Below are 24511 nucleotides of genomic sequence, written 5' to 3' on the forward strand. Positions count from 1 at the left end.
ATCTATGTTCATCAGTGATATTGGCCTGTAGTTTTCTTTTCTTGTGACATCTTTGTCTGGTTTTGGTATGAGGGTGATGGCGGCCTCATAGAATGAGTTTGGGAGTGTTCCCCCCTCTGCTATATTTTGGAAGTGTTTGAAAAGGATAGGTGTTAGCTCTTCTCTAAGTGTTTGACAGCATTCACCTGTGAAGCCATCTGGTCCTGGGCTTTTGTTTGTTGGAAGATTTTTAAGCACAGTCTCAATTTCAGTGCTTGTGATTGGTCTGTTTTTATTTTCTGTTTGTTCCTGGTTCAGTCTCAGAAGATTGTGGTTTTCTAAGAATTTGTCCATTTCTTCCAGGTTGTCCATTTTATTCGCATATAGTTGCTTGTAGTAATCTCTCATGATCCTTTGTATTTCTGCAGTGTCAGTTGTTACTTCTTTTTCATTTCTAATTCTATTGATTTGAGTCTTCTCCCTCTTTTTCTTAATGAGTCTGGCTAATAGTTTATCAATTTTGTTTATCTTCTCAAAGAACCAGCTTTTAGCTTTATTGATCTTTGCTACTGTTTCCTTCATTTCTTTTTCACTTATTCTGATCTGATCTTTATGATTTCTTTCCTTCTGCTAACTTTGGGGTTTTTTTGTTCTTCTTTCTCTAGTTGCTTTAGATGCAAGGTTAGGTTGTTTATTTGGGATGTTTCTTGTTTCTTGAGGTAGCATTGTACTGTTATACACTTCCCTCTTAGAACTGCTTTTGCTGCATCCCATAGGTTTTGGGTCGTCATGTGTTTATTGTCATCTGTTTCTAGGTATTTTTTAATTTCCTCAGTGATCTCTTGGTTATTTAGTAGTATATTGTTTAGCCTCCACATGTTTGTATTTTCTACAGCTTTTTTTCCCTGTAATTGATATCTAGTCTCACAGCATTGTGGTCAGAAAAGATACCTGATATGATTTCAATTTTCTTAAATTTACCAAGGCTTGATTTGTGACCCATGATATGATCTATCCTGGAGAATGTTCCATGAGCACTTGAGAAGAAAGTGTATTCTGTTGTTTTTGGATGATATGTCCTCTAAATATCAATTAAGTCCATCTTGTCTAATGTGTCATTTAAAGCTTGTGTCTCCTTATTTATTTTCATTGTGGATGATCTGTCCACTGGTGAGAGTGGAGTGTTAAAGTCCCCTATTATTATTGTGTTACTGTCGATTTCCCTTTTTATGGCTGTTAGCGTTTGCCTTATGTACTGAGGTCTTCCTATGTTAGGTGTGTAATATTTACAATTGTTATATCTTCTTCTTGGATTGATCCCTTGATCATTAATGTAGATTCCTTCTTTGTCTCTTGTAATAGTCTTTATGTTAAAGTCTACTTGTCTGATATGAGAATTGCTACTCCAGCTTTCTTCTGATTTCTATTTGCGTGGAATATCTTTTTCCATCCCCTCACTTTCAGTCTGTATGTGTCCCAAGGTCTGAAGTGGGTCTCTTGTAGACAGCATATGTATGGGTCTTGTTTTTGTATCCATTCAGCTAGTCTATGTCCTTCGGTTGGAGCATTTAATCCATTTACATTTAAGGTAATTAACAATATGTATGTTCCTATCACCATTTTATTAATTGTTTTAGGTTTGTTATTGTAGGTCTTTTCCTTCTCTTGTGTTTCCTGCCTAGAGAAGTTCCTTTAGCATTTATTGTTAAGCTTGTTTGGTGGTGTTGAATTCTAACTTTTGCTTGCCTGTAAAGGTTTTAATTTCTCCGTCAAATCTGAATGAGGTCCTTGCTGGGTACAGTAATCTTGGTTGTAGGTTTTTCCCTTTTTTTTTTTTTTTTGATATTTCCTTATTTATTTTTGGCCATGTTTGGGTCTTCACTGTTTTTTTACGTTTTAAATAAATTTATATATTTGCCTATTTATTTTTGGCTGTGCTGGGTCTTCGTTGCTGCGCAAGGGGGCTACTCTTCTTTGCAGTACGCGGCCTTTTCATTGCAGTGGCTTCTCTTGTTGCAGAGCACAGGCTCTAGGCGCACGGGCTACAGCAGTTGTCGCACGTGGGCTCAGTAGTTGTGGCTCACAGGCTCTAGAGCACAGGCTCAGTAGTTGTGGTTCACAGGCTTAGTTGCTCCATGGCATGTGGGATCTTCCTGGACCAGGGCTCAAACCCGTGTCCCCTGCATTGGCAGGCGGATTCTCAACCACTGCGCCACCAGGGAAGCCCCTGGGTCTTCACTGTTGTGCACAGGCTTTCTTTAGTTGTGGCGAGCAGGGGCTATTCTTCGTTGCGGTGCATAAGCTTCTCATTGCAATGGCTTCTCTTGTTGCAGAGCACGGGCTCTAGGCACGTGGGCTTCAGTAGTTGTGGCATGCAGGCTCAGTAGTTGTGGCTCGCAGGCACCAGAGCACAGTCTGAGTAGTTTTGGCGCAAGGCTTACCCGCTCTGTGGCATGTGGGATCTTCCGGGACCAGGGATTGAATCTGTGTCCACTGCACTGGTAGGCAGATTCGTTACCACTGTGCCACCAGGGAAGCCCCCTTTCATCACTTTAAATATGTCCTGCCACTACCTTCTGGCTTGCAGAGTTTCTGCTGAAAGATCAGCTGTTAACCTTATGGGGACTCCCTTGTATGTTATTTGTTGCTTTTCCTTGCTGCTTTTAATATTTTTTTCTTTGTATTTAATTTTTGATAGTTTGATTAATATGTGTCTTGGCATGTTTCTCCTTGGATTTATCCTGTATGGGACTCTCTGCACTTCCTGTACTTGATTATTTCCTATCCCTTGTCAGGGAAGTTTTCGACTATAATCTCTTCAAATATTTTCTCAGACCCTTTCTTTTTCTCTTCTTCTTCTGAGACACCTATAATTCGAATGTTGGTGTATTTAATGTTGTCCCAGAGGTCTCTGAGACCGTCCTCAATTCTTTTCATTCTTTTTTCTTTATTCTGCTCTGCGGTAGTTAGTTCCACTATTTTATCTTCCAGGTCACTTATCTGTTCTTCTGCCTCAGTTATTCTGCTATTGACTCCTTCTAGAGTATTTTTAATTTATTTATTGTGCTGTTCATCACTGTTTGTTCTTTAGTTCTTCTAAGTCCTTGTTAAACATTTCTTGTATTTTCTCTATTCTATTTCCAAGATTTTAGATCATCTTTACTCTCATTACTCTGAATTCTTTTTCCGGTAGACTGCCTATTTCTTCTTCATTTGTTCTGGGGGGTTTTTACCTTGCTCCTTCATCTGCTGCATATTTCTCTGTGTTCTCATTTTGTTTAACTTACTTTGTTTGGGGTCTCCTTTTCATGGGCTGCAGGTTTGTAGTTCCTGTTGTTTTTGATGTCTGCCCCCAGTGGGTGAGATTGGTTCAGTGGCTTGTGTAGGCTTTCCGGTGGAGGGGGCTGGTGCCTGTGTTCTGGTGGGCAGGGCCGCGTCTGGCTGTGTGTTTTGGGGTGTCTGTGAACTTAGTATGATTTTAGGCAGCCTCTATGCTAATGGGTGGGGTTGTGTTCCTGTTTGTTTGGCATGGGGTGTCCAGCACTGGAGCTTGCTGGCTGTTGGGTGGACCTGGGTCTTAGTGTTGAGATGGAGATCTCTGGGAGAGCTCTCGCCAATTGCTATTACGTGGGGTGGGGAGGTCTCTGGTGGTCCAATGTTCTGAACTCGGCTCTCCCACCTCGGAGGCGCAGGCCTGACACCAGGCCAGAGCACCAAGACCCTGTCAGCCACACTGCAAGGTACGTAGGGATTTTCTTGCCTTTGGGGACGTCTGAGGTCTTCTGCCAGTGTTCAGTATGTGTTCTGTAGTTGGTCCACATGTAGATGTATTTTTGATGTATTTGTGGGGAGGAAGGTGATCTCTACATCCCACTCTTCTGCCATCTTGAAGATGTCCACTGAAGACACCAACCTCCGCAAGAGCTAGAGGTGCAGAGGCATTTTTTTCAGAGGATTTGCAGAGCTTGCTTTTTTTTTTTTCTTTTCCTTTGTGCTTTGTCTAGTTTCACTTGTTCACAGGGTGCTTCATGCAGAGGCCTCACAGCTGGGACTTTGGATCAGAGTGCCTAGTGAGAAATGGCTGCGCTGACACCTCAGCTCAGCGGGCCGGGCTGTATGCGGAAGCACTGTCCCTGACACTGCAACTCAAGATCTGCCTGATTTTTTAAAACTTCCATTTAAAATAGTATTTTAATAAATGTGTTAAATGTTTATCCCAAATAATACATGTACACAGTTAAAAAAAAAATACTACTGCCCCTCTTTCCCCTGCCTCAACTTCACCAAATGTTACTGAATTTATATAGCTATATAAATACAGTGCCTTAGAAGGCAGGAATTTTATTATATCAACTCATTTTACATTAGTAAGCACTTAACACTTAGCTCATTTGACAAAAACATGGGTTTCAGAAAGAGGACATGATCCAGAATTCATCTGCCAAATGGGCCAGTTAACTTTGCACAGGGAAAACATACTACAAACTCAGTTAGCAAACTCTTGGGCATAAATCACTATTCATAATGGAGGCCAGGTCAGATTAGGTAGATACAGGAATACAAATCAATAATGACTGCTGGAAGGGAGAGGGGACAGGGAGTGCCACGTGCTCAGGAAGGGGAGGCAGAAATGTTATCTTCAAACAGTGATTGGATATTCATCTTAACCATAAACTTTCATAAGGAAAGATTTGCTATTTTTGGAGATGATTATGTTTTCTGAGGTTAGAAAAACAGGGACTTCCCTGGCAGTCCAGTAGCTGGGACTCCATGCTCCCACTGCAGGGGGCACAGGTTCAATCCCTGGTCAGGGAACTAGGATCCCGCAAGCCACACAGTGTGGCCAAAAAAAAAAAAAAAAAAAAAAGCTTCTGGGAATGTATATGATAAAATTCCCTTCCATCACATATACCTTCACAGTTAACCAATGAAGAATAACTCAGGGAAAATAAAGCTGAGAATTTATAATCACATCCTATTTGGGGGCTTAACAATGTGATACATTTCTGATTTGGGGGAGAAAAACAAATGCACTTATCAAAATATATACATACACATACTCCAAAAACAGTACAGGACCAAAAAACCTTAGTTTCTTACCAAAGTAACTCATCATTAGCAAACTTAAGGCTTAGAATATCTTTTGTAAGATAGAAGAAATGGAAAGTTGTACAACTTTTTTTGACTACACTTACTAGTCAAATAAAGACAATTAAACTAAACTTTATATGTTCTACAACTCATAGTATCCCTTTAATACTGAAAATTTCCTAACAAATGGATTTGAAATTAAAATTTAGGAAAGTAGTAACCTTAGTTATAATTTTAAATATAAGTATGCCTATTAACAAACACAAGCTTTTTTTTTTCCTCTAAACCATTTAATTTTTCTAGCTAAAAAGGGGTCCGCATTTAAATTCTGGGGAGAGAGTAGTGACTTAACTGTTTCAAATCATCCTTTCCTGTACAACAACTGTAATTCAAAATGAGAAAATCCTTACTAGGCTTATCCCCAAAATGAAAATTTCTACATTTTATGAATGGGATTTTTGAATACCAATCCAGAAGAAAAAGAGCATTTAATCCTTACAGAGATCTTATATGTATGTGCCAGGCACTGTTCTAAGTGCTTTTCATAAGCAACTCACTCTGTCCTTCCACAGATGAGGAAACTGAGGCATATAAAGTTAAATAACCTGGTCTAAATCACACAATTAAGAAGTGGCAAGGCATTTGCAGCAACATGGATGCAACTAGAGATTATCATACTAAGTGAAGGAAGTCAGAAAGAGAAAGACAAATACCATATGGTATCACTTATAGGTGGAATCTAAAATATGGCACAAATGAACCTATCTACAAAACAGAAACAGATTCATAGATATAGAGAACAGATTTGTGGTTGCCAAGGAGGACAGGGGGAAGGAGAGGGATGGACTGGGAGTTTGTGTTTGGTAGAGGCAAACTATTACATAGAGAATGGATAAACAACAAGGTCCTACTGTATAGCACAAGGAATGATATTCAATATCCTGTAATAAATCATAATGGAAAAGAATATTAAAAAAGAATGTCTCTATGTGTATAACTGAGTCACTTTACTGTACAGCAGAGATTGGCACAACATTGTACATCAACTATACTTCAATTTTAAAAAAAAAAGGGCTTCCCTGGTGGCGCGGTGGTTGAGAGTCCGCCTGCCGATGCAGGGGACACGGGTTCGTGCCCTGGTCCGGGAGGATCCCATATGCCGCAGAGCAGCTAGGCCTGTGAGCCATGGCCGCTGAGCCTGCGCATCCGGAGCCTGTGCTCCGCAACGGGAGAGGCCACAACAGTGAGAGGCCCACGTACCCTCAAAAAAAAAAAAAGTGGCAAGGCAACAATCTGGCTCCAAGCAGTCTATCCTTACATCCATGTTCCTAATAACTTACAGTACAATGCTTTTAGACGGTTTTATATCAGGAAGTAAGAAAGAGTATAAAATGGGCAATTTAAAACATTTTTATAGAAATAATAGAAGAGGGACTTCCCTGGCAGTCCAGTGGTTAAGACTCCATGCTCCCAATGCAGGGGGCATAGGTTGGATCCCTGGTCAGGGAACTAAGATCCCTCATGCCACACAGCACAGGCAAAAAAAAAAAAGAAGAAATAATAGAAGATTAATCCCTTCATAGAGTCACACATCTTATGGAGTAGAGCTTAGAAGAAACAAAACTGAGGCTCTAGGTTCTTTGGTAATGATTCTTATACCAAATTTTTAAAAATCTGACTTATTTTAGTTCATTATTACATGTGTTTTAATATTAAATTCTGAGCAGGAAAAGAGATTCAGATGTAGAGAACAGGCTTGTGGACCCGGGCTGGGGGGTGGAAGGGGAGGGTGGGACAAACAGAGAGTAGCACCAACATGTATTCACTACAATCTATAAAATAGATAGCCAGTGGGAAGCTACTGTACAGCACAGGGAGCTCAGCTCGGTGCTCTGTGATGACCTAGAGGGGTGGGACAGGGTGGGGGGCATTGGGGTGGGAGGAAGGTTCAAGAGGGAGGGGATATATGTATACATATAGCTGATTCACATTGTTGTACAGCAAAAACTAACAACATTGTAAAGCAATTATGCTCCAATACAAAAAAATTTTTTAATAAATAAATTTTGCACCCACTGGGTAATGAGGCTATTAAAGGACTAGCAACTTCTTTTAGCTACTGGTACCTTAAGGAAAATAAGAAAAAACAAGTTTATTTAATAAGTAGGTAAATTATCTCCCAAAAGATATGAAACAGACAATAAAAATATTATGTAAAAACATAAACAATACTGTACAGGTATGTAGACTAACCAATGGAACAAAACGCAAAGTTCAAAAGCAGATTTTAGTATACATAAAAAAATTAACATAGGATAAAGGAAGCATTTTAAAAATCACTGAAAGAAACAAAAAATTAGTTAATAAAGAGTGCATAAAAATGGGAAAACAAAGTAAGGTGCCTCCTGATAAAATAGAACAAAAATAAATTCCAGATTTATCAAAGTTTTAAATATTAAACAATTAAATCATAGCAGTGTTAAAAGCTACCTGGTAACACTGCCTTTCTAAGCATTATATACCACAGGCAAAAATCATAAAGGAAGAGATATGTGACTTGATAAACACCAAAAATGTCCATGAATATAAAATACTGTAAATAGGGCTTCCCTAGTGGTGCAGTGGTTAACAATCTGCCTGCCAATGCAAGGGACACGGGTTCTAGCCCTGACCTGGGAAGATCCCACATGCCGCGGAGCAAGTAAGCCCGTGTGCCCCAACTACTGAGCCTGCACTCGGAGCCTGCAAGCCACAACTACTGAGCCCACGTGCCACAACTACTGAAGCCTGTGTGCCTAGAGCCTGTGCTCTGCAACAAGAGAAGCCACTGCAATGAGAAGGCCGTGCACTGCAACAAAGAGTAACCCCTGCTCACCACAACTAGAGAAAGACTGCGCGCAGCAATGAAGACCCAACACAACCAAAAATAAAAGAAACAAATAAATAAATTTTTTAAATAAATAAATAATAAAATAAAATACTGTAAATAAAAATTAAACATACAATAAAAGTAAGTAAAATATTAGTAACACACTTGTGCAAGTTTTAATATCTTTAATACATAAATGGGTGAAACTCCTGGTGATATTTTAGAAGCAATGGCTTTCAGAAACTAAAGAAAAATTTTCTTTCTTTAAAAAATAATTATTTGGGGCTTCCCTGGTGGCGCAGTGGTTGAGAATCCGCCTGCCAATGCAGGGGACACAGGTTCGAGCCCTGGTCTGGGAAGATCCCACATGCCGCAGAGCAACTAGGCCGGTGAGCCACAACTACTGAGCCTGCGCATCTGGAGCCTGTGCTCTGCAACAAGACAGGCCACGACGGTGAGAGGCCTGCGCACCGCGACGAACAGTGGCCCCCACTCGCCGCAACTAGAGAAAGCCCACGCGCAGCAACGAAGACCCAACGCAGCCAACAGCATATTTATTTATTTATTTGCTGTTGGCTGCGTTGGGTCTTTGTTGCTGCGCGCGGGCTTTCTCTAGTTGCGGCGAGTGGGGGCCACTCGTCATCACAGTGTGCAGGCTTCTCATTATGGTGGCTTCTCTTTGTTGCAGAGCACGGGCTCTAGGCGTGCAGGCTCAGTAGTTGTGGTGCACGGGGTCAGTTGCTCTGCAGTACATGGGATCTTCCCGGACCATGGCTCGAACCCATGTCCCCTGCATTGGCAGGCGGATGCTTAACCACTGCACCACCAGGGAAGTCCCCTAAAGTAAAATTTTTACAAAAAACTGAAGGCAGCTATTGCAATGGCAATACAAGACATCCCCAAAACCGGAGAACTCTTTGGGAGATAAAGATAGGGATGAAAGCCTGCCTTACCCCAAGGGATTTTGAATTGACATGGCTGCTTCTGCAGCCAATCCAGAATTACCAGGCTGAGTGAACAGTTTAGTGTTAATATCAAATTAGCATACAAAATAATTTAGGCTAGAAACATGGAAACAACCTAAATGTGCATCAAAAGATGAATGGATAAAGATGAGGTATATATACACAATGGAATACTACTCAGCCATAAAAAAGAATGAAATAATGCCATCTGCAGCAACATGGATGGAACTAGAGATTATCATACTAAGTGACGTCAGTCAGAAAGACAAAAACAAATACCATATGATATCACTTACATGTTGAATATAAAATATGGCACAAATGAACCTATCTACAAAACAGAAACAGACTCTCAGACATAGAGAACAGATTTGTGGTTGCCAGGGGGGAGGGGGAGGGCAGAGGGAAGGACTGGGAGTTTGGGATTAGCAGATGTAAACTATTATATATATAATAGGATGGACAAACAACAACGTCCTACTGTATAGCACAGAGAACTATATTCAATATCCCATGATAAATAATAATGGAAAAGAAAAAAAACAAAAAACAAAACCAACCCAAAATAATCTAGGCTTATTCCCAAAAACAAAAACTCAGGGGCTTCCCTGGTGGCGCAGTGGTTGAGAGTCCGCCTGCCAATGCGGGGGACGCTGGTTTGTGCCCCAGTCCGGGAGGATCCCACATGCCGTGGAGCGGCTGGTCCCGTGAGCCATGGCCGCTGAGCCTGCGCGTCTGGAGCCTGTGCTCCGCAGCAGGAGAGGCCACAACAGTGACAGGCCCACGTACCGCAAAAAAACAAACAAAAAAAACAACTCAGAAAGGTTTAGAAAAAGATATAAAAGAAATCAAGTTCATAACTATGGTCTAGGGACTTCCCTGGTGGCGCAGTGGTTAAGAATCTGCTTGCCAATGCAGGGGACACGGGTTCGAGCTCTGGTCTGGGAAGATCCCACATGCCACAGAGCAATTAAAGCCATATGCCACAACTACTGAGCCTGTGCTCTAGAGCCCGTGCTCCGCAACAAAAGAAGCCACTGTAACGAGAGCACGCACCGCAACGAAGAGTAGCCCCTGCCTGCTGCAACGAGAGAAAGCTCGTGCCCAGCAATGAAGGCCCAACGCAGCCAAAAGAAAATAAATAAAATGAAGTAATATTTTGTTTTGTTTAACACACATAAGATACATTTATTACTGTTCTCTAATCTCAAAATTCACTTGAAATGTAGCTCCGAAAAAATTAACTTTGGCATATAACTTGATATTCCTTTACTTTGCTCTCATATTACATTGTATATTACATGTAATGTCCTTTATCTGTTGTTTGATTACAATCTTAACGTGTTGTCAGATTACACATTCTTGGATTAAAGTACCACAGAAGTATTTTAATATAACGCACACTTAATTAAAAAGCATTGGGTTGGCAAAAAAGTTCATTCGTTTTTTCCTGTAAGATGGCTCTAATAGCACTTAAGTTTTCTTTAACTTCATTTGAAACAATTTTGTTAGATAGTATTGTGACAGCTGTCATATCAGCGAGCATTAACAAAAAACTTATCAAAATTGGGGAATTTTTGTGTAGCCATTTTAATATTGATGATGGAAGAAAAAAGCAACATTTTCATCATATTATGCTTTATCATTTCAAGAAAGGTAAAAACGCAACTGAAACACAAAAAAAGATTTATGCAGTGTATGAAGAAGGTGCTGTGACTGATGGAACGTGTCAAAAGTGGTTCGCGAGGCTCTGTACTGGAGATTTCTCGCTGGATGATGTTCAACGGTCGGGGAGACAAGTTGAAGTTGAAAGCAATCAAATTGAGACATTAATTGAGAACAATCAACATTATACCATGCGGGAGATAGCCGACATATTCAAAATATCCAAATCAAGCGTTGAAAATCATTTGCACCAGCTTAGTTATGTTAATCGCTTTGATGTTTGGGTTTCACGTTAAGTTAAGCGAAAAAAGCTTCTTGACCATATTTCCACATGCAATTCTCTATTTAGATGTAACGAAAATGTTCAGTTTTTAAAACAAATTGTGACGGGTGATGAAATGTGGATACTGTACAATAACGTGGAACGGAAGAGATCGTCAGGCAAGCGAAATGAACCACCACCAACCACACTAAAGCCCGGTCTTCATCCAAAGAAAGTGATGTTGTGTATATGGTGGGATTGGAAGCGAGTTCTCTATTATGAGCTCCTTCCGGAAAACCAAACAATTAATTCCAACAAGTACTGCCCCCAATTAGACCAAGTGAAAGCAGCACTCAGTGAAAAGCGTTCAGAATTAGTCAACAAAAAACACGTAATCTTCCATCAGGATAACGCAAGACTGCAAGTCTCTGCTGACCAGGTAAAAACTGTTACAGCTTGGCTGGGAAGTTCTGATTCTTCCACTGTATTCACCACACATTGCACCTCCAGATTTCCATTTATTTCAGTCTTTACAAAATTCTCTTAATGGAAAAAATTTCAATTCCCTGGAAGACTGTAAAAAGCACCTGGAACAGTTCTTTACACAAAAAGATAAAATGTTTTGGGAAGAAGGAATTATGAAGCTGCCTGAAAAATGGCAGAAGGTAGTGGAACAAAATGGTGAATATGTTGTTTAATAAAGTTTTTGATGAAAATGAAAAATGTGTCTTTTATTTTTACCTAAAAACCAAAGGAACCTTTAGGCCAACCAATAAATGCTTTCTTCTGGAGGTAAACCAAATATTTTAATTTCTTGCTTCTTATAACATTTTAATTGCTCAGCTGTTCCACTCATTGGTTCTATGTCATACTTTAAAAAAAAAATGCAACTGACCAACATGATTTTTGTATCTTCCAGGCCAAGGTGCTTTGCTTATTGGTTAAGTAAGGAAAAGGTTAAGTGGAAATGTTCACATTATTTAAAGCACAAGAAACAGTTAACTCTCAAATGGGAAGGTAACCCTTTCCTAACGTTTAAATACACTGTCCACATATAAAGATACTAGATTTGCCATCCATTAAAAGAGAAATTGAGTTTTTTCCTCAATCATTACAAGAATGAACTTATGTCGAATACACAGATTCTCTAACTCTGTCTCTCGCGCGATGGGTCAATGGCATAATTTTCAAGATACCATGATTGTGTTAATGGTGGAAGATGCTACCATGGTACAAATGGAAGGTCAAAACAAAAAACTAGTTGGATGTAAAATCTAACCAACAATGATAACCAGCCACATAAAACTCAATATGTATCAGTGATCTCTACATTTGGGTAAGAAGTTTCTCAACTTCTCTTCTTAAACCTTCACTACCAATCTTGGTGAAAATTAGGAGTGTATCCATGAAGCACTAGAAAGAAGATAGTATGGTTATAACAAAACATTCTGCCTCTATAAGAAAACTCATGCTCTACAACTGAAACACTGTAAATCAACTATACTGCAATTTTTTTAATTGTAAAAAACAAACAAAAAAAACTCATTCTGTATTCTAGATAGCCAACTTTAAAACATTTTTCCCTTTGATCCCAGAACTGCATATACATTTTTAAATTAGAAAATATAGAAAAGAATTTATAAAAAAGAATAACATTCATTCAATTTTACCATCTAGAGAAAATCACTGTCAACATGACAACACGTTTCTTTTTGGTCCTCTTTTTCTTAGTGATTTGCAGGAGTTTTCAGTATGTTTCATAAATTTTAATTCTCCATTATGGATGTTAAAAACTTTTTTTTTCATTACACATTTTTAAGTTATTAAACTTGGCTCCAAGACACAAGAGTTAGAGAGAAATCATATCTTTAAAACTCTGAATCTTCCAATCTAAGAAGAAAATATGCTTCTTCTACACTTATTGAAGACTTTCAGATTTCTGTACCCCTCTTTTTGGATTTACTCCATGGCATGTTTTCTTTTAACGAGTAAAACATATTCTTTCCTATATTGCATATAGAAAAATTATCAAATTTTTAATTATAAATGTGTAATCATCCTCCTACTGAATTATCTCATTGTAGTTTTTCACTTGATTTTGCTGGATTTTTCTTATTCTAACTGCATTGGTTAGCCCTTCAAGAATGTTGAATATGTAGCATACAGCTCCAGAAATAAGTCTGAAAATCACTTAAATACCAGTAATATCAAATGTTATTTGAATATACCCAAGAAAGTATCTAAAATCGGCGCGAGTTTTGTCTGCTGAGGGAGGAGGCATGTGAACAAAGAGAAAAGTATAATTTCTCAATTCTTTTACAGTTTTTAGTCTATCAACTTCTCTCTTGGATCATTTGTATCTTCCTAGAAACAAAATTTCAGTAAGGTTTTCAGACTGATTAGCACAGAATTACATAAGCTACTGTACATCTAAAGAAGCTATTCTATAACTTAAAAAGCTATTTTTCCCCTTTCCACTGTATCTATGGTTGTTTTTACTTTCTCATTCCTAATTTTGAGAATGTGAGCTTCCTCTCACACTTGTTGATCTGGCTAGCTAGTGAATTAACTACTTAGTTGAATAATTAACTTTTCTTTTAAACCAATCACCTCAACTTATTTTTTTTAAACTTTAAAAAAAATAAGTTTATTAATTGTATTTATTTATTTTTGGCTGCGTTGGGTCTTCATTGCTGCATGTAGGCTTTCTCTAGTTGCGGCAAGCAGGGGCTACTCTTCATTGTGATGTGCGGGCTTCTCACTGCGGTGGCTTCTCTTGTTGCGGAGCACAGGCTCTAGGAGCACGGGCTTCAGTAGTTGTGGCTTGCGGGCTCTAGAGCGCAGGCTCAGTAGTTGTGGCACAAGGGCTTAGTTGCTCCGTGGCATGGGGAATCTTCCTGGACCAGGGTTCAAACCCGTGTCCCCTGCATTGGCAGGAGGATTCTTAACCACTGAGCCACCAGGGAAGTCCCTCGACTTATTTCTTCGTCACGCTAATATTTTAGAATATCAATTTTTAGGCTATTCCCCTCTTAGTACAACTTCATGTCCCAGATATTTTATTCTTAAAAATTCAATTTTACTTCTTTTATATATCAAAATAATACAGTCATAAAAATCCAAGCAGTATAAAAAAAAGAGGATAATAAACAAAAACAACATAAGATAATAAGTACTTTGCTTGTTATCTTTTTTAAAATAATTAGAGATCTTTATTAATGTTAAGTGTAAAACACAGCCTACTAAATTAAAATATTAATAATGTTCCTGGATTTTCGAATATTTGGAAGATACTTTAGGAAATAATTTTGGTGATCCAAGTTTCTTTAAAAAACTCTGTCAAAGGATGTTTGAGTGGATTCTCTTTTCCTACTCTCAAATGTCTTGGAAGCTAAGGAAACATTTTAAATTATTTTAATTTTAAAACTTTTTAAAGGTAATATAGTGAGCATGATAAAATTGATAATTTGAGGAATTTATTCTACTTAGAATATTACAATGAGCCAATAGTAACATCAATAAATGGATATAATTTATTTAAGAGAGAATATATGTACAAAGTTAAAAATGACTATAATCCTATCCCTTGAATAAACACTATGAAATTTTGTTCCTCTCATTTTTTTCAATACATATACAAATGTACACATATATTCCTCCATTTAAAAACAACAGGATTATATTATTCACACTACTTTGTAACAAGCTTTTTATTCTCCCCATGTGCTCTCTAATTCGGTATACACAGCATCCTCGTTCTTTTTTTTTTTTTCTGGCCACGCTACACAGCATGTGGGATCTTAGTTCCCCAACCAAGAATCAAACCCGTGCCCCCTGCAGTGGAAGCACGGAGTTTTAACCACTGGACCACCAGGGAAGTCCCAGCATCCTCATTGTTTCTAACTGCAGTATGATATTCCATTCCTGATTGATTAGCATATAGTTGTTTCCAATTTTTGCCATCATAAACAATACTGTACTTAATATTCCCAAATAGAATTTTCTGCACAGTCAACAAGCATTCCTGTAGGAAAAAAAAATTTAATGGTATTGTGGATTAAAGGGTATGAGTTATTTGAATGATTAAACCATGACAATCTAGTAAGTGAAGATGAATGTTAATTTTTAAACCTTTTTATTGAAGTATGACATACACACAGATGAGTGTACAATTCATATTTAAAATATAAAGCTCTAAGAGGTACAAACTATTATGTACAAAATAAGCTACAAGGATATATTGTACAACACAGGGAATATCACCAATATTTTATATGAACTATAAATGGAGTATAACCTTTAAAAATTGTGAATCACTATATTGTACACCTGTAATTTGTATAATATTGTACAGCAACTATACTTCAATAAAATATATATATAATTTAGGACTTCCCTGGTGGAGCAGTGGTTTAGAATCCGCCTGCCAATTCAGGGGACACAGGTTCGAGCCCTGGTCTGGGAAGATCCCACATGGCACGGAGCAACTAAGCCCGTGCACCACAACTACAGAGCCTGTGCTCTAGAGCCCGTGAGCCACAACTACTGAGCCCACATGCCACAATTAATGAAGCCCACGCACCTAGAGCCCGTGTTCCACAACAAGAGAAACCACCGCAATGAGAAGCCCACACAGCGCAACAAAGAGTAGCCCCCGCTCGCGGCAACTAGAGAAAGCCCACGTGCAGCAACAAAGACCCAATGCAGGTAAAAATAATTAATTAAAAAATATATGGGGCTCCCCTGGTGGCGTAGTGGTTGAGAGTCGGCCTGCCGATGCAGGGGATACGGGTTCGTGCCCCGGTCCGGGAGGATCCCATGTGCCGCGGAGCGGCTGGGCCCGTGAGCCATGGCCGCTGAGCCTGCGCGTCTGGAGCCTGTGCTCCGCGACGGGGGAGGCCACAACAGTGAGAGGCCTGCGTACCGCAAAAAAAAAAAACATATATATATATATATATATATATATATATATAATTTAAAAAGGAAAATGAAAGAATAAAATGTAAAGCTCAATAAATTTTCACAAAGTGAACACACCCATAACCAACATACAGATCATAAAATAGAGTATTATCAGAATCCCAGACATCTCCCTTTGTGCCCCTGCATAGTCACTATCCTCCAAGGATAACTGCTCCTGACTTACAATACTTGTGATTAATTTTGCCTGTTTTTGAACTTTAAACAAATGGAATCACACTATATATCCACATTTTCCAAACTGCACCAAGGTTCCCTGGGGCATTGCAAGATATTTTAAGTTTGAAAGAAACAATATTCCACATCTGTATTAAACCATGCCAAATACTAGATTGCTATATTCCTTTCAACAACGTCTTATCTTTGTGAAGCAGCATTTTCAGTGGTTGCTATAATAAAAGTAATGTGCAAAAATCATTATGGAACAGAAAATGGAATGGTAGTGACCAATCCGATTCCAAGATGTGAGAAGTTGTACAGTGGCCGACAAACACACACAACCCAGCAATAACCGTGGTTATTTAAGAATGAAGTACACTACTCTTTGTTCTTTCAATTTTTGTGCACTATTCTTTTAATGGCTCTTAAGTTGTTAGGACGTTAAGTATTATTAATTGTTTATATCTACTTAATGAACAGAACTGTTAGGTATTTCTTTTGGCCTAAGGGTACTATGAGGGGAGAGTTTGGGAGCCTCTGATACATACTCCTATGATTGATTTCTTTCACTCAATACCATTTGTGAGATTCACCCATATGGTTTCTAACAGCTGCAATTCATTCATTTTCATTGCAAAATATTCTACTATACGACTACTCCACAATTTATTTATTAATTCTCCTACTGATAGACATTGGGATAGTCTCCACTTTTTGGTTATCATGAATAGTATTGCTATGACCTTTTTTTTTTTTTTTTTGTCACACTGCACAGCTTGTGGAATCTCAGTTCCCCAACCAAGGACTGAACCTGGGCCATGGCAGTGAAGGCACCAAATCCTAATCACTAGACCACCAGGGGACTCCCTGAACGTTCTTAAGTGTATATATCTTGAGATGGAATTATAGGGTATATATATGTTCAGCTTTAGTAGATGATGCTAGTTTTCCAAAATGGTGTATCAATTTACATTCCCACTAACAGTATATGAGAGTTCTGATTGCTCCATATCCTTACCAACACGTTTTTCTTTTTCATTTACTCATTCTGAGAAAAGTACAGGAGGACAGCGATTTCCCTGAAGACAAAATGAGGTTGAGCATTTTTCCAAATGTTTGACAGGTCCTTGGAATGTCCCCTTTTGGATGTCTATTGAAGTTATTTCTCCATTAAAAAAAATGGGTTCTTATTTTCTTAATTTCTAGTTCTTTAGATGCAGGATGATTCCTTTGTCAGATATATGTGCTGCAAATATCTTCTACTCTGTTGCATGGCTTTTCCCTTTTTTAAAAATAAATTTATTTATTTATTTTTATCTTTGGCTGTGTTGCGTCTTCGTTGCTGCGTACGGGCTTTCTTTAGTTGCGGTGAGCGGGGGCTACTCTTTGTTGCTGTGCGCGGCCTTCTCACTGTGGAGGTTTCTCTTGTTGTGGAGCGCAGGCTCTAGGTGCGCAGGCTTCAGTAGTTGTGGCGCACGGGCTCAGTAGATGTGGCGCATGGGATTAGTTGCTCCGCAGCATGTGGGATCTTCCTGGACCAGGGCTCGAACCCATGTCCCCTGCATTGGCAGGCAGATTCTTAACCACTGCGCAACCAGGGAAGCCCCGGTTTTCCCCTTTTAATGGTATCTATCTATCTATCTATTTTTGGCTGCATTGGGTCTTCATTGTTGCATGTGGGCTTTCTCTAGTTGCAGTGAGCGGGGCTACTCTTCATTGCAGTGCGTGGGCTTCTCATTGTGGTGGCTTCTCTTGTTGCAGAGCATGGGCACTAGGTGCGCGGGCTTCAGCAGTGTGGCGCGCAGGCTCAGTAGATGTGGCACATGGGCTTAGTTGCTCCGCAGCATGTGGGATCTTCCTGGACCAGGGCTCGAACCGTGTACCCTGCACTAGCAGGCAGATTCTTAACCACTGCGTGACCAGGAAAGCCCCAGCTTTTCCCTTTTAATGGTATTTTTTATGAATAGATGTTCTTGATCTTAATGTAGTCCAATTTTTCAAGTTATCTTTATATTTAGCTCATTTGTATCCTATTTAATAAATCTTTGCTGACACAGTGAAAACTTTTTTTCCTAAAAAACTGTTTTTTCACATTTAGATCAGCAATCCACCCAAAAATGGTAACTGTGTATGATATAAGGTAAGATCGTGATCCTTCTCCCCCTACATGGATATCTAACTGACCAACACCATTATGTGATTTTCCTTTCTCCATTGTACTGCTGTGTCACTTTTATTATAAACCAGGTGACAGTATACACGTGTCAGTCTGTTTCTGGACTGTATTGCTCCATTGGTCTATTTGTCTACCCATGTGCCCAAACCATCTTATCTTGTTACAGCCTGATATTTGATGGTGTAAGTCCTCCAGATTTTCTTTCTTCTTCATGGTTGACTTGGCTTGACACTACATTTTAATTTGCATTTCATCTGAGCATCTTTTGATATTTATTATGATTAGTATTAGATGTTTTCTTCTTGTATGAGCTAGCTGTTCAGGTCTTCTGAAAACAAGTTGGTTGTCCTTTACATACTAATTAGTATTAGATCTTTCTGTATTAGGAAATTCACTCTTCATGTGACAAATGTTGCCATTTGCATAGTCTTTTTAAAAAATGTGCTTACAATTTTCCCCCTATTTTTTAATGTACTCAAAAGTATCAATTTCTTTTTTTCCTCCTGGGTTTTGGTTTCAGGCTTAGAAAAGCCTTCTCTATGCCAAGACAGCATTAGTGTTGGCAAGATGAGTAACAGGACTTCACGTTTTACATTACTCATTTTTATAAAGTTTGACATTTTTAAAATTTGTAAATTACCTCAATAATTTCTTTAAAAAAGAATTTCAGTCATTTCCCACTCTAAGATACCCAATACTTTATTCTGATATTTTCATGATTTCATTTGCCATATTTAAATCTTTAATTCACCTGGAATTCATTTTGGTATAAGGTGTGAAGTAGAAGTCTAACATTCCCCCCAAATAACCAATTTTTCGCCATTTATTTAAAATACAGCACTGTCCTATAACTTTATTATGTAATATATTCTTAAATATGCTTTGGTTTCTATCTAGTCTGTCTACTATGTTCTAGTAATGTTCTGTCTACTGTGTTCTATAAATCATTTTCCCTCTTTGCTGTTCTTGTGCCAATACCATGTTGTTTTAAAATATATAGCCTTCTGGGCTTCCCTGGTGGCACAGTGGTTGACAGTCCGCCTGCAGATGCAGGGGACGTGGGTTCGTGCCCCGGTCCGGGAGGAACCCACATGCCGCGGAGCGGCTGGGCCCATGAGCCATGGCCGCTGAGCCTGTGCGTCCGGAGCCTGTGCTCCGCAACGGGAGAGGCCGCAGCAGTGAGAGGCCCGCATACCACAAAAATAAATAAATAAATAAATAAAATATATAGCCTTCTAATACACTTGACTATCCTAAATACTGTACATCTTAAAAATTTCCTTGGCTCATTTATTCCCATGTAATTAATTCCTCCATATAAATATATTTAATCAGTTTCCTATACCCAATAAAATTCTGAGATTCTGATTCAAGTTGTAATAAATTCACAGCTTAAACTGACATGAGTGGACATACTTATAACATATTACCTTCTCATCCAGATACATGGTATGGCTGGCTATTTGTTTTTTTATGCCCTGCCTCCCTTAAAGTTTTTGCTCTCAATTTATTAAGCCTAAGAGTTTTTTATGTGAAAAGAATATTAACTCTTTGGCTGTCAAATACGTTGCAAGAATGTATTTTCAATTTGTTACCAGCCAATTAAAAAAAAATTAGTTGAGGCTGTATATAACTAAGAAGAGAAATAAACACAGAAAAAGAAAAAAATTAATTCAACTCTAATACTAAATCAGGCATTAATTCGTATGGTTTTCAGCATGAGACTTACAATAATAATTTTTTAAAATCCCAAATTATTAAGTTTAAGACTGAAAACAATAAATAGAACACATTATGGAAACACTTCACTGGGTCAAAACTTAAAACTCTATGGAAAATTCTGTAATTGGACCAGGATAAAATAGACCATTCAGCAGTTACAATAAAAAGAAAAGTTAATAAACTTCACTCTTTGAAGAACCCAGCCCTTCACTCTATTTGCCTTCAGTTCGTCTACAATTTTACAATGCTTTCTATTCACTTTATCTACTTCTATACCCAAATTGTTGAGTACCCTTAGAGAAAACCCATTCTGATTCAAAGACATTACCCTGTAGGATACTCTTTTATGGAACCATCTATATCTCCTATCATTTTTTTTAAAACATATTTTTACTGAGCCTCCCTTTCTATATAACTTAGTAGCCATTTCCAACTTCTGTTTAGCCTTTCTACATAAAAGCCACCACTTCTATCCCTGATTATCAGCAGATGATCTTACCTCCTAATTCATAAGTACCATTCTTTGCAAACTTAGTTATGTAGACACTTTATGTCTTTAACTCTGCATCTGATCTTAGAGAAAGAAGTATTCCTTCCTCAACTCCAATGTAAGACTAATACCTTCGACTTCCCTGGTAAGCGCAGTGGTTAACAATCCGCCTGCCAATGCAGGGTACACGGGTTCAAGCCCTAGTCCGGGAAGGTCCCACATGCCGCGGAGCAAGTAGGCCCACGCACCACAACTACTAAGCCTGTGCTCTAGAGCCCGCGAGCCACTACTACTGAAGCCCGCGCGCCTACAGCCCGTGCTCCGCAACAAGAGAAGCCATCGCAACGAAGAGTAGCCCCCGCTCGCCGCAACTAGAGAAAGCCCGTGCGCAGCAACCAAGACCCAATGCAGCCAAAAATAAATAAATTAAAATAAATGAATTTTTTTAAAAAAGACTAATACCTTAACTTATGCAGGGTGAAGGAAGGGGCAAGGCTCATTAATTTAACACTCCTACTCAAGGACTCTGCTCCATAATTTATTTCCTGCCTTCCTTGTATATTCAACCTCTCATTCCGTGTTGGTTTCTGCCATTCAGCCAATAAATATATTCTAACATCTTCCATTCTTAAAAAACAACAACTTTCATATTTTACCCTTTCCAAATATCAATACCTCTCTCCCTTCCCTTTTTAGGGAGCAGTCAGCCTGTCTACTTCTTCAACTCCCATTCATTCCATAACCCCATTTCCTAAAGCTTTATGAGTGTGCCTTTACCTGAAGCTACTGACAAAAACTAACATAGTGACACTGGACTATGGTGAATCAGGATGGGGAAATTTTTGATTGCACAAATACTATTATTTTGTCTATGACTATGCCTACTGATGGAAGTCGGCACAGCTGGAGGGAGGGATCTGACTGTGAGTTTCTCCTTGGCTCTAAATTGGAGAAAAGTGGAAACTGTAAACATTAAGCAAGAAAGCAAGGTACACAGGAACTAAATACTAGGTATGAGACCTAGACTAGGGCTTCCCTGGTGGCGCAGTGGTTGAGAGTCCGCCTGTTGATGCAGGGGACACGGGTTCGTGCCCCGGTCCGGGAAGATCCCACATGCCGCGGAGCGGCTGGGCCCGTGAGCCACGGCCACTGAGCCTGCGCGTCCGGAGCCTGTGCTCCGCAACGGGAGAGGCCACAGCAGTGAGAGGCCCGCCTACCACAAAAAAAAAAAAAAAAAAAGAAAAGAGACCTAGACTAAATTACTTAACTTTCTCACCTATAAAACAGAGTCATACCCCACTTCACAGTTTAATTGTGAGGCTTAAACAAAATTAACTGTGTAAAAGCACTTACAGTTCCAGGCACATGTTAAACACCTTCCTTCACCTTAGCACAGTGCCATATTCCCTACAGGCACACAGCTATTAAGGAGTACAAGTGTACCAAAAAAGACACCATATTAAATCTCTGTGGACTATGTGAAACAGAAAATGTGGCAAAAGCACCATCTGTTCATACTCACTATTAATAATCCACAAATGAAAAGCTTCAATTAGAAATAAAAGTTACTAGAAGATATCCAAGTACTTTGAGGGAATTCAACCACTAAATATACTTTGATTACATTTCCAATGATTTTCTCTAAAAAGTGTAAAAGATTACACGCGATTTATTAAAATAGATAGAGTTAGCATACACGAAAAGCTGCAGTTTCCCAGGTTGAGAAAGAAATCCAACTCATCCTTCTTGGGAGGAATGAATCTTAAATATACAACACTTCCTTAGATATGCACAAAAGTAAATCAATGTATCAAAGGGATCTGGAATAAAGGGAGATTTTTCTCTAACTTCCCCTCTCCCCAAATAATAACATAAATGACCAAAATGAATATTCCCCAAATATCTAGGGGGGAAAAAATTTAATTGTTAGAATTGGTGTAAAGCAGCTGGATTTAGTAGAATGCAGCAAGTCAGCTGCTTTCTGAAAAAATATTCGGGGTGGAGAAAGTGGGCAACCTTCCCGATGAAACAACTGCCATAAAACATCATACATATATAAGAACGTACACATCTGTTAAATATCAGTTTACAATGTTCCAGCCAACTCACAAATCAAGAGGAAGTGTTAGATCTAAAAAATAAATCACACTTTACTTCTAGTCGAATTTTGCGTGGGTGGCTACAGGAGAAGAGGCGTTATCCACGCCGATTCAAGGCAAAGAGGACTGAATAATAAGTCCACTGTTCACATTCAAATGTGGGGGCAGAGGAAAAGGGAGGCTCCCAGTCCATAAAGTTCTCCTCCCTCTCTAAACACTGCAAAACTGTCCACGTCTAAAGACACTTACCCCTGAAACTACTTGGAGACTGAATTGGAAACTTTTTGTTCAGATTTCTGAGGGGGAGCGATTTAGGAATGCTGCAAGATTACAACTTGCAAATATATGAACATACTTTAAATTCTAAAGTTTTTTTTTTTTTAAGGATTTTCCCCCTTTCAAGTAGTTTATCACCACTCCCATGTTAATAAAAACCCCTATTCAACCCCTAGTATATACAAAAACCAAAGCTTTAAAGGAGATGCGAATAAGACAGATGACTACTTCCAATAATTCCTCAACTCCCTCCCAATCAGGCAGAAATAGGTAAAGCTAAGGAACAAAAAACAGAAGAAAAAAGAAAAAAACTTGGGAAGGAGGGCGGCGAGAAAAGAAACTAGAAAGGAGGGGAAAAGAGCAAAGAAAAGTCCAGCTGATGGTGACACTTAATTGGGAAGGAAGGGCAGAAAACATCCCGAAGACACAGGCTAGAAGGGAAGGACTGAGTGGGACAAGGGCGCAACAGAGGAAGTCCACGCAAAAGGCCTCCCCAAAGGGGCCCCAATGTAGGAGGGAACACCAAAAGGGGGAAAAGACTCATTAGGAAGAGGTATCCAACAAGGCCCAATATCTTGCAAGACAGAGGCTACCAGATGGGGTGTTTCTATACTGGTCACCCCGACACCGCCCCATATGTCTCGGAAGACGACCCTGCTACAAGGGGTAAGGGGTTAAACGCGGGGGTTCGCGGACGTGGAAGGGGGTGCGGCCCCAGGGGTTGCTGCAGGAGAGCAGAATGCTGGCCCACGGTCCGTACCTTATAGTAAACATCGAACTGAATGTTCTCGGGTAAGGAGCGGATGTCTCGGCGTGAGCGGATGTAGTTGTCCACGACAGCGGAGATGGCGGTGTTATAGAGGGTCTCTGGGATCCACTCTAGTTCCACGGCCGCCATCTTCCTTCCCTCCTCCTCCGCCTCCTCCGCCTCCTCCTCCCGAAGGCCCCCGCCTCCCTCCGTAGCGAACTCCTCGGCGGCCCCGGAGGATTCCGAGGGGCGGCGGCGGCCACGCGGGCACACAGCAGAAGGGCGCGGCTGCCCTGGCTCCTCCGGGCGAGCTGGGGGCGGCGGCAGCGGGCGCAGGCCCGTGTAGAGAGCGGGCCGGGGATCCGGGAGCAACCGGGCTGAGGCCTCACATTCCGTGTTTGCAAGCACCCTGGGATCCGTCCCAGTGCCTCTCTCTGCAGGGGCGGGACTACGTGTGCGGCGTCATGGCGTCAGCATACGCCGACGCGCTGGAGGGAAGGAATGCGGCAGGCAAAAAACTTGGGAAGAAAAGATCCGTGATCCCGCCCTCGGGGAACATACTTTCCGAGGGCGCTGGAGTTCCGTGGATGGGGGTGAGCTTTTTTCACTGCGACAAGTTATGACAGGTTTTTAAGCAGCTCCTTCCGAGTCACCGGCCGCATCAGTCCTTTCTGCCAGTCCTGCTTGGGGGGTTCTTAGGCACGGACCCTTTCCAGGCTCAGGTAGAAGTTTGGGTGCAGAGTTATCAGTCCATTAAAAATCATGCATTCAGAGAATTCACATTACTCTGGAAACCCTCCCTTAGACTCCGGTCCCTAAGCCAGGTTAGGAACCTTCGGCCCAGGAACTAGGGATCAGGATGGAAGGGAGACTTGCATTTTGTAACCATTTGCCCTGTTTGAACTTTACTATGTTTCTTTTTCTAAATGAAACTTACAAAAAAAAAAGGGAAAAGAACTGCTTTAGAAGAATTTGGTGGGAAGGTTAGGCTTATTATGGATTTACAAATAGTGGTGAGAGAAAAAGGGCT

At 39.9% G+C, this 24511-nt stretch overlaps 1 protein-coding gene across 1 annotated transcript in view; it reads right to left on the reverse strand.

The window, feature by feature from the left end:
- Window positions 1–23870, reverse strand: part of APPBP2 (amyloid beta precursor protein binding protein 2) — a 66129-nt gene extending 42259 nt beyond the window's left edge. The window contains exon 1 of the mRNA XM_065897293.1: window positions 23494–23870. Within this exon, the coding sequence (XP_065753365.1) occupies window positions 23494–23631 (138 nt within the window). The 5' untranslated portion in view covers window positions 23632–23870. The remainder of the gene's footprint in view (window positions 1–23493) is intronic.
- Between the last annotated feature and the right edge of the window lie 641 nt (window positions 23871–24511).

Source organism: Phocoena phocoena, chromosome 19 (genome assembly GCF_963924675.1).
Source record: "Phocoena phocoena chromosome 19, mPhoPho1.1, whole genome shotgun sequence".
NCBI classification, from domain to species: Eukaryota; Metazoa; Chordata; class Mammalia; order Artiodactyla; family Phocoenidae; genus Phocoena; species Phocoena phocoena.